This window comes from Capronia coronata (assembly GCF_000585585.1).
Source record: "Capronia coronata CBS 617.96 chromosome Unknown acBCG-supercont1.6, whole genome shotgun sequence".
NCBI classification, from domain to species: Eukaryota; Fungi; Ascomycota; class Eurotiomycetes; order Chaetothyriales; family Herpotrichiellaceae; genus Capronia; species Capronia coronata.
Window position 1 is genome coordinate 631511 of NW_006912898.1, and position 12599 is coordinate 644109.

Consider the following 12599-nt stretch of genomic DNA (forward strand, 5'->3'; position numbering starts at 1 on the left):
GCAATGATCTAGAGCATCCACATTACCATCATGATTCCCAATATTGGACTCCTCCAGCGCCTTCGCTAAAACTAGCAGGTCTCATATAGGTGGCCAGGTACTAGTATCAAAACCATGACAGCGTCCATAAGGCCGGCAAGTTGGGCCATTTCTCCTGCCAGGTGGCCAGGATGTCAGGCACTCTTTCGTCGAAACTCTGCCTTGCCGCGCCACCACCGTTCTCCCATCCAGCAGCGCCGCTCAGCTTTCTCTCTTGCGCTGCAGCTTCGTTGAGCATGTCTGCCAATTCAAGGATGGCGCCTCCTCCTATGAGAGCCTCCTCGTGGTTATCCTTGATATCGATGTTAAAAACGTGCACTGGTCGGTTCAAGGGCGCTCCGCGATCCAGCAGATTGTCGACCACGGCGTCCCAGCACCTCTCTTCACAGGTGAAAATGACGTCGACGACACCACCTTCTGTTCCGGCGGCGCCTTTGTCCCCTCGCTGCAGAGCATCAATCCTCGCGGCACCAACCACCCAGTCATGGAATCGCTCTGGGCCCCATTTAATGTTTCGATTACGATCCAACATATTCAAAATACCATTGTTCCGGTATAATCTCGCATCCTGTTCGTTCAGTTCTTCGTACATTTTCGTGTAGGACGTCGTGTTGAAATTGTAGACCTGTGGCTGCGAGATTGAGGGGCCCGGTAGTCGGACGTATGAACCTGTGCCGAAAGAGATGACAGGGTAGTGATGGTCCGAGGTGGACAACCTTAGGTGTGCTTCCATGCTTCGGTTATTGTTTGAGGCACAGACTGTGCAAAATCTTAACTTGAAAGGGATCTCGGATGATTCAGTGGCCGCACTGCTAGGCGCCGCAGCTGGTGCCACGGTATCGACATTTCCATCCAGACTTGGCGGAGCTGATGGGGATTGTCCTGTCTCGGTGGGGACCGGTGATGGAGAAGCGACTTGTGTTTCTGTCTGTGGCTCGGTTTGGACTTGCACTTGTGGTTGAGGTTGAGGTTGAGGTCGAGGTTCAAGTTGTGCCTGTAATGACTGCTGCAGTGGCTGCGGTGATTGCGACTGTGGCGGCGCGGACTGAGGTGTATTCGCTCGAGCTTGAAGCCGGGCGAGTCGAGGGTCGGCTGACATGATGAAAAAAGAAGACGCCGAAGGGAGTTACCGGTGTAGGGTTAACATCACGTTCAACTAAATCCAAGTCAGTCATGGTTTCGCCTGGGACAATTGCAGGTCTTGAAGGAAGTGCAGGCAAACGTCGTCATCAATGTCAGATATAGAAAAATGCGTATTTTATGATTGTCCGCATGGAAAAATAGGACAGCTCCAATATTTTGATCATCATAATGTCAAACAACGGCACGACAGGACAGGATACAAGCGAGAATTACATACAGCTGATGAAAATGTTCGTTGCGACACGGCGCAGAGGAGGTCTGTAAAAGTGCGGTGGTTACCTCGTTCGGTATGATGCGTCGTCGGCTAGGGCATGAGGCTGAGAGATTCACGATGCGAGATTCAAGATTCGAGATTCGAGATTTGAGGATGCGTCCGATGTGATGGAGGGGACTAGAAAAGTAGATACTACGTAGTAGTGAGGGATGCAAGATTCCAGAAGCCAGATGCAGATGCAGGTGAAGATGAGCAGCAGTACAGGGTTTGTGAGGAGTGCTAGAAGACTTCTAGGCTCGCAGTTGAAACACTGGTCGCTGTGGTGGAGATGACGGTGCTTGTGTGATGCCTCGAATCAAGCCGCTGCCAGCAGCAGCCAGAACTACTAGAGTCACTTTAGGCGCTGGAGCTCCAGGTACCTGTCGCCTAGAACTCTACGAGTGGTGTCCAAGTGCTAGGGAGGCCGCCCACCGCCCTGCTAACCAGATCCAGGGGGCTCCGTGCTCTTATGCGCCTGAGAGCCCCGCCTGCACCTCTGTCTATGCCCAATAACCGTTCCTGTCCAACCCCAGCAACAACGGTCAAAAGCCAATCTGCGATTCTGGCATCCGAGTCCCTTTATTACTGACCACTAGTAGTAGTACTACTACTAGTAGTTGAGGTGGAAGCACAGCAGCGCAGTCTGACCGCAAAATGCTTGCTGGCTGGACCCTCAACTCAACTTGAACCCAATGCACCACTGCACTGCATCTCGACCTCGCTGCCGCTCATACAGCAATTGACGACTTCTAGGCATCCCTCTTCTTTCCGCCTGAAAATCATCGATTGTCTTCTTCTTCAACGGGTGCTCTTTGGATCTGCGATGCGCCGACGCGTGACGATTGTTCTCTAGCCCTTCCAAGTCTGTGGTCTTTTGCCTTTTGCCTCTTTCTCACTCTCGACCCTGGTTCGTTCCCGCCCCGTCCTATATTTAGACTCTCGCATTCTCAATTTCGACTCTGGACAGTAAGGCCGCAACAACCGTTCCCCCTAGGATACCAGAATCAAGAGACGGAGGAGAGGTTGTCTGCTACCACTACTCTTCACGGAATTCCCCCGATCATAACTCCTTCCCCGGACTGCGCTTCCTGCGACGACCTGCGACGACCTGCTCAACATTCCACCGTCTAGCCGCTCACTCTAGTCTCGTGTCTCGAGCCGCGCCTCGGCATTCGAAGAGGTGAAGTTGCTACTCTCCTCCTCTAGACTCGACTACCTGGTGGTGCCTTGTTTCGGCGGTTGGCACACCTTCATACTGTTCGGTGGGAGATGGCGACCATCACCGCCTCGCCACCTACAATGTCACCGCCATTAGCGGCAGCGACGCCCACCCCTTCCTCTCTGCCTCCGCTGATCACGACGACACCCAGGCCGCGGCGGCCGAGTTCTCAGAGGCCGAATTCCTATGTCGACAGACGGATGTCGTCCTTCTCCACCAACTCAAAGGCGTCACATCCGCCCGCATCGCGACCCGCCTCTCACGTCTATCCCGAGTTTCACTCGAGCCTGTCTTACACTCTTGTGCGCGATTTTGCCTATTTGCCCACCCATCCTCTACATTACGGGCCGTCTCCGGACCAGTCGGGCCTGTCGACGCCTGTCAGCGAGTCAAGACGATCCTCGGATCCTGCGATCTCATCCTGGGACGATTCGAGGGTGAACTGGTCGGCGACGCCTCCCTGGATATCTGAAACAAGGACGGGCTCATGGGGTCGTGATCGCCTCCCAGCAATGACATTTCGGGATGGAGGGCCGCCGTACAGTGAAGATGAAGATATTCATTCCCCCATTGTGACCACGAACCGGCATAAAAAACACAAATCCAATGAGCGGGGAAGGTCACCGGGGGATGCAGCTCCAAATCGTGGCACTTTCCTCTCCGCCGGCATTCATCAAGACGACGGTGATGGACCGGGCGAGGCGGTGGATACGTACGATAATCATGCGCTGCTTTTCCCGCCGCAGTCTGATAATGGGAACCTGAATTCCACAGGTCCGATGCAGGCATCCTACAACACAGAGGAGCCGTTTTCAGAAGGAGATTACTCGGAAGCAGACGATGACACTCGATTTTCCAAAGACTATTCCTTCACGATTGCCAGTCCCGACGAGGAGATGCACGGCAAGGCTGTTGCACTGTTCGACTTCGAGAGCGAGCACCCGAACGAATTACCTCTGAAAGAAGGACAGATCATTCTGGTGTCGTATCGGCACGGCCAAGGCTGGCTGGTGGCCGAAGACCCCAGGACCGGCGAGAGCGGACTTGTTCCCGAAGAGTTTGTGCGTCTGGTGAGGGACATCGAGGGCGGTCTTCACGGCTTGAACTCGGTGTCCCTGGACGAAGGGAATAATATGGACATCACCAGCCCCGCCTCCACCGACCAGAGTTCGCTGAACACGCCCGTGCCAACCAACGAGCCGCCTCTACAAAACGGCATCAAACCCAGCAACGGCGGCGGCGGCGGCGGTGGCGGCGCTTCGGCCGAGAAACACGAGAAACACCCATCCGTCCAATCCAGTTTCAGCACCAGCAGCCGCGATTTCAGCCCGTTCCCTATACCAGCGAAACCCGAAGATGTCACTGGCGGAACGACACCAACCCGGGACAAGGAAAGTTCGAATTCCCGCCCAGACGCAGGGACGAGCTGATATTCGTCACCACACGGCCGCTCCCAGACATTTTGGTGTTGGATTGTTGAAGACACAAGACACTGGAAAACTAGAATACCACCTGGATGGGCCCCTGCACAGTATTCTGTAATGCCTTGTATGATCGATATGTTTTGACGAACCGCAAAGAAAGCGATATCCCCCCGCCCTGCTTTTTGGGGTCTGGAGAAGGAGAATAGGAGAACGGAGACTTTTAGGTATTGCCCAAGTCCTGTCTTGCTACCAAGACTGGATTCGAGGTCTGGGAACAAGCTATTTCTGTCCTTCATATTATTCGTATGCATGGACTCTCCAAACCTCAACTTTCGTTGATATTCTTGCAGCCTTCAAGTTGTACAGTGCCTTAACCTTGTGTCGCGTCCTGACTTGAACCGTGTCCCTCCTTGTCTAGTGGAAATAACGGCTACTACTGCGACAAGTAGTACATTCATCGTGATCTGGGGTTCTTTTGTCCAATCCAAGACTTCAATACCGCTTGCGATCCCGATGGCGACGTCGATTTCCCGTGTCCGTGGCCTGACTCTGGGCCTGGCTAGACACAACCGTCTGCAGCGGTCTGACCTTCTTCCGCTCATCTCTTGAATATCTCGAAAACTTCGAGTCCCGTGTCCGGTCGGGGTCATGGTTCTTCCTACTCTCCGTGCCCACCTGGACCTTCCTTCCGGTAGATGGAGGAGATACATTGCTGCTGCTGCTGGTTCCGCCTTGGTTGGATTTATTCGACCGCGACGGCGTGAGGCGTTCCTTGTAGCTGATCTGGCTGCTGAGGACACTCATACTCTCCTCCGGTTCCTCCTCTCCTGTTTCATACTCACCGTCATTGTCTCTAGAGGTCTTTTCTTCTGGATGGTTGGCTGAGTCAGCCGCGCTTTGGAGGGGAGGAATTTCACCCCTTGTCAATTGCACGTCCATAGTTCCAGGCATGGGAAGTAAAGGACCTGTGTGCTGGCCTGGGGGCTGATCCGGGGGAAAATAGGGGAACGGTGGCGGCACGTTTGAGGTCTCAGGTCTTCGATATTCTGCACCGGTGTCCACGTTCCAATTTTGCACCTTGTCTTGGGCCATTTTGCGGATGTCCTTTTCTATCAGATGGGACGACACCTCGACAAGCTGCCTGACCTCGACCTACATCCACGGCAAACGGAACAGTCAGCTTCCCACCCTTCCGGGTCTTCAAGGCTGTCACACGAATCAGGGAGCCACTCACATAAGTCAACGTCTTGTCGATCACCCAGTGGGCTGCTCCATCCTCATTGCATACGAAGCCGAATAGCTCAGCCACTTCTTTCAGCACCCATTGCTTTGGCAGGATAGTCTCACTCTTCTCCGGCATCATGTACATATGACTCGGCGGAGTCATACGATATCGCACGCATGCCTGGCCATCCACCCAATACGTCAACTCTTCAGGGTTGCGAACCATCCACACGAAGCGAGCGTTGACAGTAGCGAGGAGTTTCGCAAGCGGTGGCTCCTCAAACTGAGGTGACCGCCAGGCATCTCGGAGTACTGGGAACATCTGACCTGCAGTATATCTATAAGCAGGCGTCCCCCAGTTGACTGAATCAGGCCCCAGCAGTGGAGGAGTGCCACGCCGCGGGCGCTCATAGCTGTTTGATGGCTCGTGGGGTGAATGTGGCCGATGCCGGCTTCTCGACCGTGAGTAAGCGGACGACAAGTCACTGTCGACATCGTACCACGGCCGCCGGCCGCGTGAGGCATCGCTTTCCGACCCTGTTTCGTCAGACAGGGGGTCACTAGGCCTTCGTCAGCTGGTTCATAACAACACAAGGCTTCCACTCACGTGGGGATTATCGGAGGCGGACGTGCGCTGGGAATGTCCTTGTCCAGCACATCTTCAATCAGTCGCGGATTGACCTTGGTCCACCGGGTGAACAATAGCTTGAGCGCGTTCGTTGCCTCATCGTCTGGAGAGGTTGGGTTGGAGACATGCCGCGCGTGGAGTTGTGTTGTACTAGCAGTGAGCCGGGCTGGTCCTGCTGGTGGTCTGATCGGTGCTGTGGGGTTATAAGGCATGGCAGCAATGAGCCTCTGGGATGCATGGTAAGTTAGTCTGGGAATTGCCTGATGACCATGTTCCGTCCTAAGAGGCCGTATTTGTGAAACGGGACCTTTCTCAACCTCATCACCGGAGATATGCAGGTCATCCTTCGGCTTTTCTTCTTCCCTCACGATAGGCGTTGGTGGCGGCGCATAGTCTGAGAAGTTGGAATCCGCAGTATCATATTCATTGCCTGGATAGGGGTGTACAGGTATGGATGGATCCTCCCAGTGGTCACCGAGCCGCTCCTCATACCGTCCTTGCTGCCGGTGCGGGCTGTCGAGGGGCACGAACGCTGGAGCCGCCGAGTCCGCCCTGTATACCGGCGGCCTGTTGGGATAATGAAAGACTGGTGACCGCCGGCCATGATGCGAATAGATTCTTTCCCTCCGATTTGGGATTGGATGTGTTGGGGTCTGAAGATCTCTTTCAGCCTCTTGCAGCTTGGGCAGGCTACGGTGATAGGCCAAAACTTCGTTCTTGAGCATCTTCATTTCCTCGCGAAGTTCGGAGAGAGCGTCGGGAACGGTCGCACTGGATTTGCAGTCAGTGTTGTGTCTGTCAATATGGTGCTGTCGACCCTCACTCGGACTCGATCTTCCTTCCCATTTGCACCACCTGAAGCATCAACCCCAGAACACTTCTCAAGGCGTCCATTCGTCGTTTGAGCTCTTCTGCCCTCTTCTTCTTGAACAACCAACGGACCGGTACCAGGCTCTCCTTCTTCCGTCTGACTTGACGTCGGATAGTTTTGCACAGTCTCTTGCAATCCTTCATGGATGATTCGACCATTTTCTCAGCCTCGTCGGTGAAAGAGCCCTTCTGGGTCTTCAACACTACTCCTAATTGCCTGATGATCGTGGTAAACGTGGTGACCTCGCCAGCGATCTCGTGAATCTGCTCGCGAGCATGGCGCATGGTATATCCTAGATCAAACAGCGTTTTGGAGACGGACGCTGCTAGCGAGGCGATTCCAAACACCGAAGCTACGAGACCGACTTCCGCCATCTTTACTCACCTTACTCACCTTCCCGGGGCCACGACGGAAAGGTGGAAGGAACTCTTTTCAGGGAAGAGCAGAAGCATGAGAGTTGGGACAAAGGAAGAGAAACCACATATCTAGCGACGAGGCAGACAGTTGCCCTGCGGCTGGGGGCTGTGCTTTCATCGTGCATGGTGGCGCCCTGCAAGGCGAGCAACAGCGCCATGTCTGAGATCGCAGACTGGCAGGCATGTGTGTGCATAGGCAAGGAAGGACTTGTAAGGTCAGCCACACCATCAAGGACTTCGTAGAAGAAGTGACCGAACTGACACAGGGGAACTTGAAGAAAAGGGTAGTGCATAGATTGAAGTGAGGTAGTACTCCCACACCGTGCACAAGCACTAAACAATTAAATCATCCAAGTTTAAGAATCTCCCCACTTGCGGCAGGTAGGATCCGGGGAAGAGACCCACGACGCCAACCTAGAATTGAGTGTCGATACAATCGAGTGATCACTGTCTACTACAACGGCATACTAGCGACGAAGACATTGTGTAACCCTCTTGCACAGACATACCAGGTATTAAAGACAGTGCTTATGCTTTCTCAGCAAAGCCACTATACCAGTGCTGACTCCCTGGTAGCAGACACCTTGACACCAACCCTCTGGCCTATTCCCACTATCCTGTATTCTCGGAGTATCTTTCCCTCCTACTAGAGTTGGCCCGCCCAATTCTTTGTGGACGAGTTCTGCTCACTGGAGATGAGACGGCGGACACGTTATAGCCATCGTCCCAGTCATTGACCCAGCTTCTTTCGCGACCGTTTGTGTTCGTCGTGCCAGTGGCCCGCCTGCTAATCCTCCTGTTCAACTGGCTACCTTCCTTTTCCTGCTTCAACCTCTGCATCTCCCTCCTGCTCGCGCCTCCATTGTTCACCTTGTCACTCCAAATCAAGTGTTTCGGCGTCCCAGGATACAGGCCTCTGCGTACTCTGCGTTTGCGGTTGAAGTATGTCAGAGAGATGTAGAAGCCGTGCACATGAGAAGGAATGACGGCAAGGATGAACATGACGCAGTTGAAGAGGAGGTCTTCGTTCGGTCCGCAAATGAGCAAAACCGCCAGAGGTGGGAATAAGACGTTGAAAAAGGCAATCACAAGGCGTTTGAACAAGGGAATCCTCATCCTGGTGGACGCCTTTAATTCACTCGTAGGCAACTTTGGATTGATGCTCTTGCAGAGTGACGGATCTCGTCAAATTTCAAGTTGAGAGAGCAAGGTAGCATTGTCTGGCGGCATTACAGAAGCCACAGCTCCAACGACAACTAAGATAGAGAGTCGTGGCAGCTTCGTGGTGAAGCAGAAGTAATTCGACGGCTTTTGTAGAGAACGGACACTCATCACCATCCAGGGGTCAGACCATTCCCTTACCTCTGGAATCGTGGCAGTGTTCATTTCCGGTTATCTCACATACCTTGCTTGACAGCCTTTCATGCTGAGAGGAGAAAACATGGAACAGTTGTTTCTCGAGCGTTAGTTTGGCACGCTACAAGTCTCGCTGCGCAGCCGTCGACGTCACGCCTGGCCGGGATTTCAGCAGCGTTGCCCAACCAGCCATTTTACGGGATTCAACTCATCATGCTTCAACGACCTTTGTACATCCTGGTACCTCAGGACGTTTATCGTGACCGTTTCTGACGAGAGGACCTCAAGTACAACTCCGACGATGCCTGACGACCGCAGCGTCGAGACGAATGGATTGAAAGCGAGATAGCCGGCCTCTCACGCAGACTCTCGGACACACAAGGCGGTGGCATTCCAATAGGACACGAAACCGGCGAGCGCTCATGATATTGAAAAAGGTCATAGGTTGTGCTGGAAATGGATGGGTTGAGTATGTTGGACGGCATGCATGGCAGAACATCCCAACAGTGTGGCTAAAGGCATAGATTCGCTGCCATGAGGTTTGATAAATAACTAAACAACTGTCTATCGATGTCCACTGACAAGCAGGATCGCACTTCCCAGCTGCCTTCTGATGTCCTCGTTTTCCACATCATGCGTATCTTCGACCTCTCCCCACATGCCTGTCTGCCATCGAACCTCAAGGCTGGCTGCCTCGGCCGCTTCTTCAATGCCAAATCTCTTCTCATCGATGCGTTGAAGATCCCGGAACTCCTCGCTCCATTCAATCAGTAGCCTGGTGGCAACCAGCAGACTCTTCCCTGCAAGCGCTGCTCGTTCCAGTGCCGCCAGTTCATAGGCCGGGAGGCCGGACATCCAGCCTCTGATAATGTTTCGAGTCATTTCGGACTGTTGTACAGGCATAATGCTCCCCTCCTCCAGCACAGGTTTAAGCTCCACTCCGGGCCAGACCGAGGTTGTGAGGAAGCTTATAATCGGTTTCGCAGTCTTGATTTGGAGATTCCGTAATGACTGGGTGCGGTCGGCATGCATCTCTAGCTGGGCAGCATCATGCATTGAATGCTCCGGAGCCCAGCACAACAGTGTATCTGTGTCTAGATACCTCATCATAACCGTGATGATCTCGTCCCGAGTCTTTGTTGAGCCTTGTGCTTCGGCCTCGATGAGGTCTTGCGCCCGCGCCACAATTGATGTCATGGGAATATTGTGGTTCTTGAGGGCCTGTTGCGCCGATTCTAACATGTCCCACTCAATGGCTATCGCATGTGCAAGATGAGGCTTGGTCCGCGGGACGGTGAGAATCGATTTGGACGGCGTCCGCACAGGCCTCGAATCGAGATACACATGGTATCCATCGGGCACCTCTCGGACGGTGACTTCATTCCAGAATCGTTTCTTCAGTGGACTTGATTTCCCCGATTGACTTGCCCGGAGTTCTTTGCCTTGTTTGAGCATTTCCGCTTTCCTGCGTCGCTCCTCGACTCGGTCGCCATATTGCGATGAGGTCGCTACTGGAGCGCTAGGGGGAGGTCCGGTGGCGGTGATGGGTAGAGCTGTGGCAGGTCGATATGTAGTGGTGCTGATCTGTCGAAACGCAGGTTCTGCGAGTCGGCCCACAGACGAATGAAGGCGTAAGGCCCTCGACCCAAGCGAGCCCACACGTACAGCACTGATTCGCATGGTTGGAGTTGAATGATTTGTACAGGAAAGACACCAAGTCGTGGAAAGCATGGAACTTCGTTAAACACTGGGCCGGACTTAATCCGCCAAGCGCTGCTTGTTATCTCCGGCCTACGACAGAAAGTTCCAAAACTTTCCCAGGTCGCAGTCTACAGTCTCCCGAAATACTATGTACATTTCCTCTGAAAGGCGCAACTCACAACAATGGGGAAAGCGCCTCGAGAAGTGGGAGGGTTCGTGGCCCTGCCACTGAAACTTCAAGCAACAGGCGCGTTTCACACAGAAGCCACTCACTATTTGTATCTCAAGCCTCACGATCCCCCAGTCCCAGACACAGATGCACCCCGATCTCTGTTTCTGGTAAACATACCAGTCTCCGCGTCCCCTGCCGCAATCAAGCACCTTTTGACGACACAACTCGAGGGTGGCCGTATTGAGAAGGTTGTTTTCACAGAAGATGTGCAAGCAAAACCGGCTGCTACCTTGAAGTCGAACCGCAAGCGGAAACGGATGACAGCCGAAGAATTGGAGGTCGGATTAGATACCCATTCTCTCCCAGGCGTGTTCGACAGTCAAATTTATCAGAGCGGCTCCTCGGCTATAGTGGTCTTCGTCGACAAGCCAAGCATGGAGCTTGCGTTGAAAGCCGCCAGACGAGTCGCGAAATCGGGCCCGTCGATCACATGGGGACAGGGTGCTGAGGCCATCCTACCCCGATTGGGCGTGAAAAGATACGAACACCACAAGCACTTGCAATTCCCCTCGAGGAAAGAGGTGCTCCGATCCGTAAACGGGTTCATGACTGCATACGCACAGTTGGAGGAAGCCCGAAGCCGTGAGACTGCGCGAAAACGACAGGCGCCAGACGAGGATGGCTTTGTCACAGTGACAAGAGGCTCAAGAGGCAGCGTCCGCGCCGAAGAAGCGAAGGAGATTGCCGAGAAGCACAAAGAGAAGAGCAAGAGCCTGGAGGATTTCTACAGGTTCCAAATGCGCAACAAGAGGAAAGAGGAGCAATCCGAGATGTTGCGGAAGTTCGGGGAGGACAAGCGGAGGGTGGAAGAAATGAGACAGAGACGAGGAAACCCGACGGTACGTTGGACTTCATGATTGCTCTCTCTCACATTGCTGACTGTTGACAGCCTGGTTGAACGCTGCATATGCTCATTCCGGGTTCTTAGCATCTGAAGTGTCAGGTTGGTGACCCCATGACTCGTTCCTTCACACTTGCATGATGAGGCAGCTGGGGCCAGAGAAGCATTCTCGTTCGGTGGTAGGACGACCGTGTTTCAACCTTGGACCTCTTGGAATGCAGTGCCTAGAAAAACCAGCCGCAATATCTTCTCAACACTGTCTGAAGCCCGCCAGGCGTATTGTGTTAGCTACGACGCACTTAGGGTCCAGAGCTGACTTACGTTGCCAGGGCTTCGAAAGGGCACAATCCTCCGTGTCAAGCACTGTCGCCGTGAATTGAACAGAGTTGGAGTAATGACCTCAGGATAAGAGATTCACGGTCACTCACGATGACCTCCCATTACTGGCCATGGTCATTCCAGACAAGTGCAATTTCAATTTCGAATACCAAAGACATATCCACGCACGAGCCAGCCAAACGGGCTTCGCAGAGTAGAGGAAGCGAGTCTACCCACCATCCGTTCCTCTCATCGCTCAACGGCACGTGCTACATCGGGTACGTGCTACATCGGGTATATTATATCTCTACAAACCTATGTGTGGTAGTCACGATGTGTCGCTGAGGATGAGCAAGATACCCCCTTGCGAGGAAGATCAACGTCAGGCCAAGCATCGCCGAGATCAGCCATGTTCCGCGAGGGGTCAGGCGAGTCGACTCCGCTGTGCCAGACTCCACAGAAATGCTTACATGCAGGTCTTGGAGCTCGAGATTCCCAACGAGAGTGACAACGATTGAGACTTCGGCGGTGGGGAGGACCAATCTTGCTGAACCGTTCTGAAGACTCTGATTCCATGGCGCTTACGCCGACCTCGACTGTTGAGAAAGTGTCAAGTTCAGACAGTATGAGGGAAACTGGCGTGTTCAAGGTGACGGGCTGAGGACAAACGACGACAAGACGAGGCTTTTGGAGGTCGAGGTTGCCAGGGTCATGTATCTGGAGCAGTCTCCTGACCGTGCTGATTGCGGAGCTTTGCGATACACATGGGAGTAGTGTGTCTCCAGGAATAGCTACCTGGAAAAGCGCGATGATATGATGAGGTCTATGCAGCTGCATGTCTTCAGATGTGCAAACCGAGAGCCATGGTCCGCTCACGTCCAGATCGTCGACCTCGTCGGCCGGTGAGAGTTCTTGCTGACAATGTCACACCTTA

At 53.6% G+C, this 12599-nt stretch overlaps 6 protein-coding genes across 6 annotated transcripts; 2 read left to right on the forward strand and 4 right to left on the reverse strand.

Annotated features, from left to right (window-relative positions):
- Nucleotides 1-106: 106 nt before the first annotated feature.
- On the reverse strand, nucleotides 107-1138 carry A1O1_06898 (uncharacterized protein; the record flags this gene model as incomplete). Its single annotated transcript, XM_007727775.1, has 1 exon — nucleotides 107-1138. One exon carries the CDS (start codon nucleotides 1136-1138, stop codon nucleotides 107-109), a length of 1032 nt encoding a protein of 343 aa, XP_007725965.1.
- Nucleotides 1139-2704: 1566 nt separating this feature from the next.
- On the forward strand, nucleotides 2705-4084 carry A1O1_06899 (uncharacterized protein; the record flags this gene model as incomplete). The annotated part of the gene is made up of 1 exon (XM_007727776.1): nucleotides 2705-4084. The coding sequence occupies one exon, from the start codon at nucleotides 2705-2707 to the stop codon at nucleotides 4082-4084; it is 1380 nt and encodes a 459-aa protein (XP_007725966.1).
- A 486-nt stretch (nucleotides 4085-4570) lies between these two features.
- On the reverse strand, nucleotides 4571-7175 carry A1O1_06900 (uncharacterized protein; the record flags this gene model as incomplete). Its single annotated transcript, XM_007727777.1, has 4 exons — nucleotides 4571-5230; nucleotides 5313-5862; nucleotides 5910-6701; nucleotides 6754-7175. 4 exons carry the CDS (start codon nucleotides 7173-7175, stop codon nucleotides 4571-4573), a joined length of 2424 nt encoding a protein of 807 aa, XP_007725967.1.
- A 756-nt stretch (nucleotides 7176-7931) lies between these two features.
- A1O1_06901 (uncharacterized protein) lies at nucleotides 7932-8333 on the reverse strand (the record flags this gene model as incomplete). Its single annotated transcript, XM_007727778.1, has 1 exon — nucleotides 7932-8333. A coding segment is annotated over one exon (402 nt), but the record flags the coding sequence as incomplete, so codon positions are not given.
- An 804-nt stretch (nucleotides 8334-9137) lies between these two features.
- A1O1_06902 (ATP synthase mitochondrial F1 complex assembly factor 2) lies at nucleotides 9138-10253 on the reverse strand (the record flags this gene model as incomplete). The annotated part of the gene is made up of 1 exon (XM_007727779.1): nucleotides 9138-10253. One exon carries the CDS (start codon nucleotides 10251-10253, stop codon nucleotides 9138-9140), a length of 1116 nt encoding a protein of 371 aa, XP_007725969.1.
- Nucleotides 10254-10457: 204 nt separating this feature from the next.
- Nucleotides 10458-11404, forward strand: A1O1_06903 (uncharacterized protein; the record flags this gene model as incomplete). The annotated part of the gene is made up of 2 exons (XM_007727780.1): nucleotides 10458-11345; nucleotides 11396-11404. 2 exons carry the CDS (start codon nucleotides 10458-10460, stop codon nucleotides 11402-11404), a joined length of 897 nt encoding a protein of 298 aa, XP_007725970.1.
- Between the last annotated feature and the right edge of the window lie 1195 nt (nucleotides 11405-12599).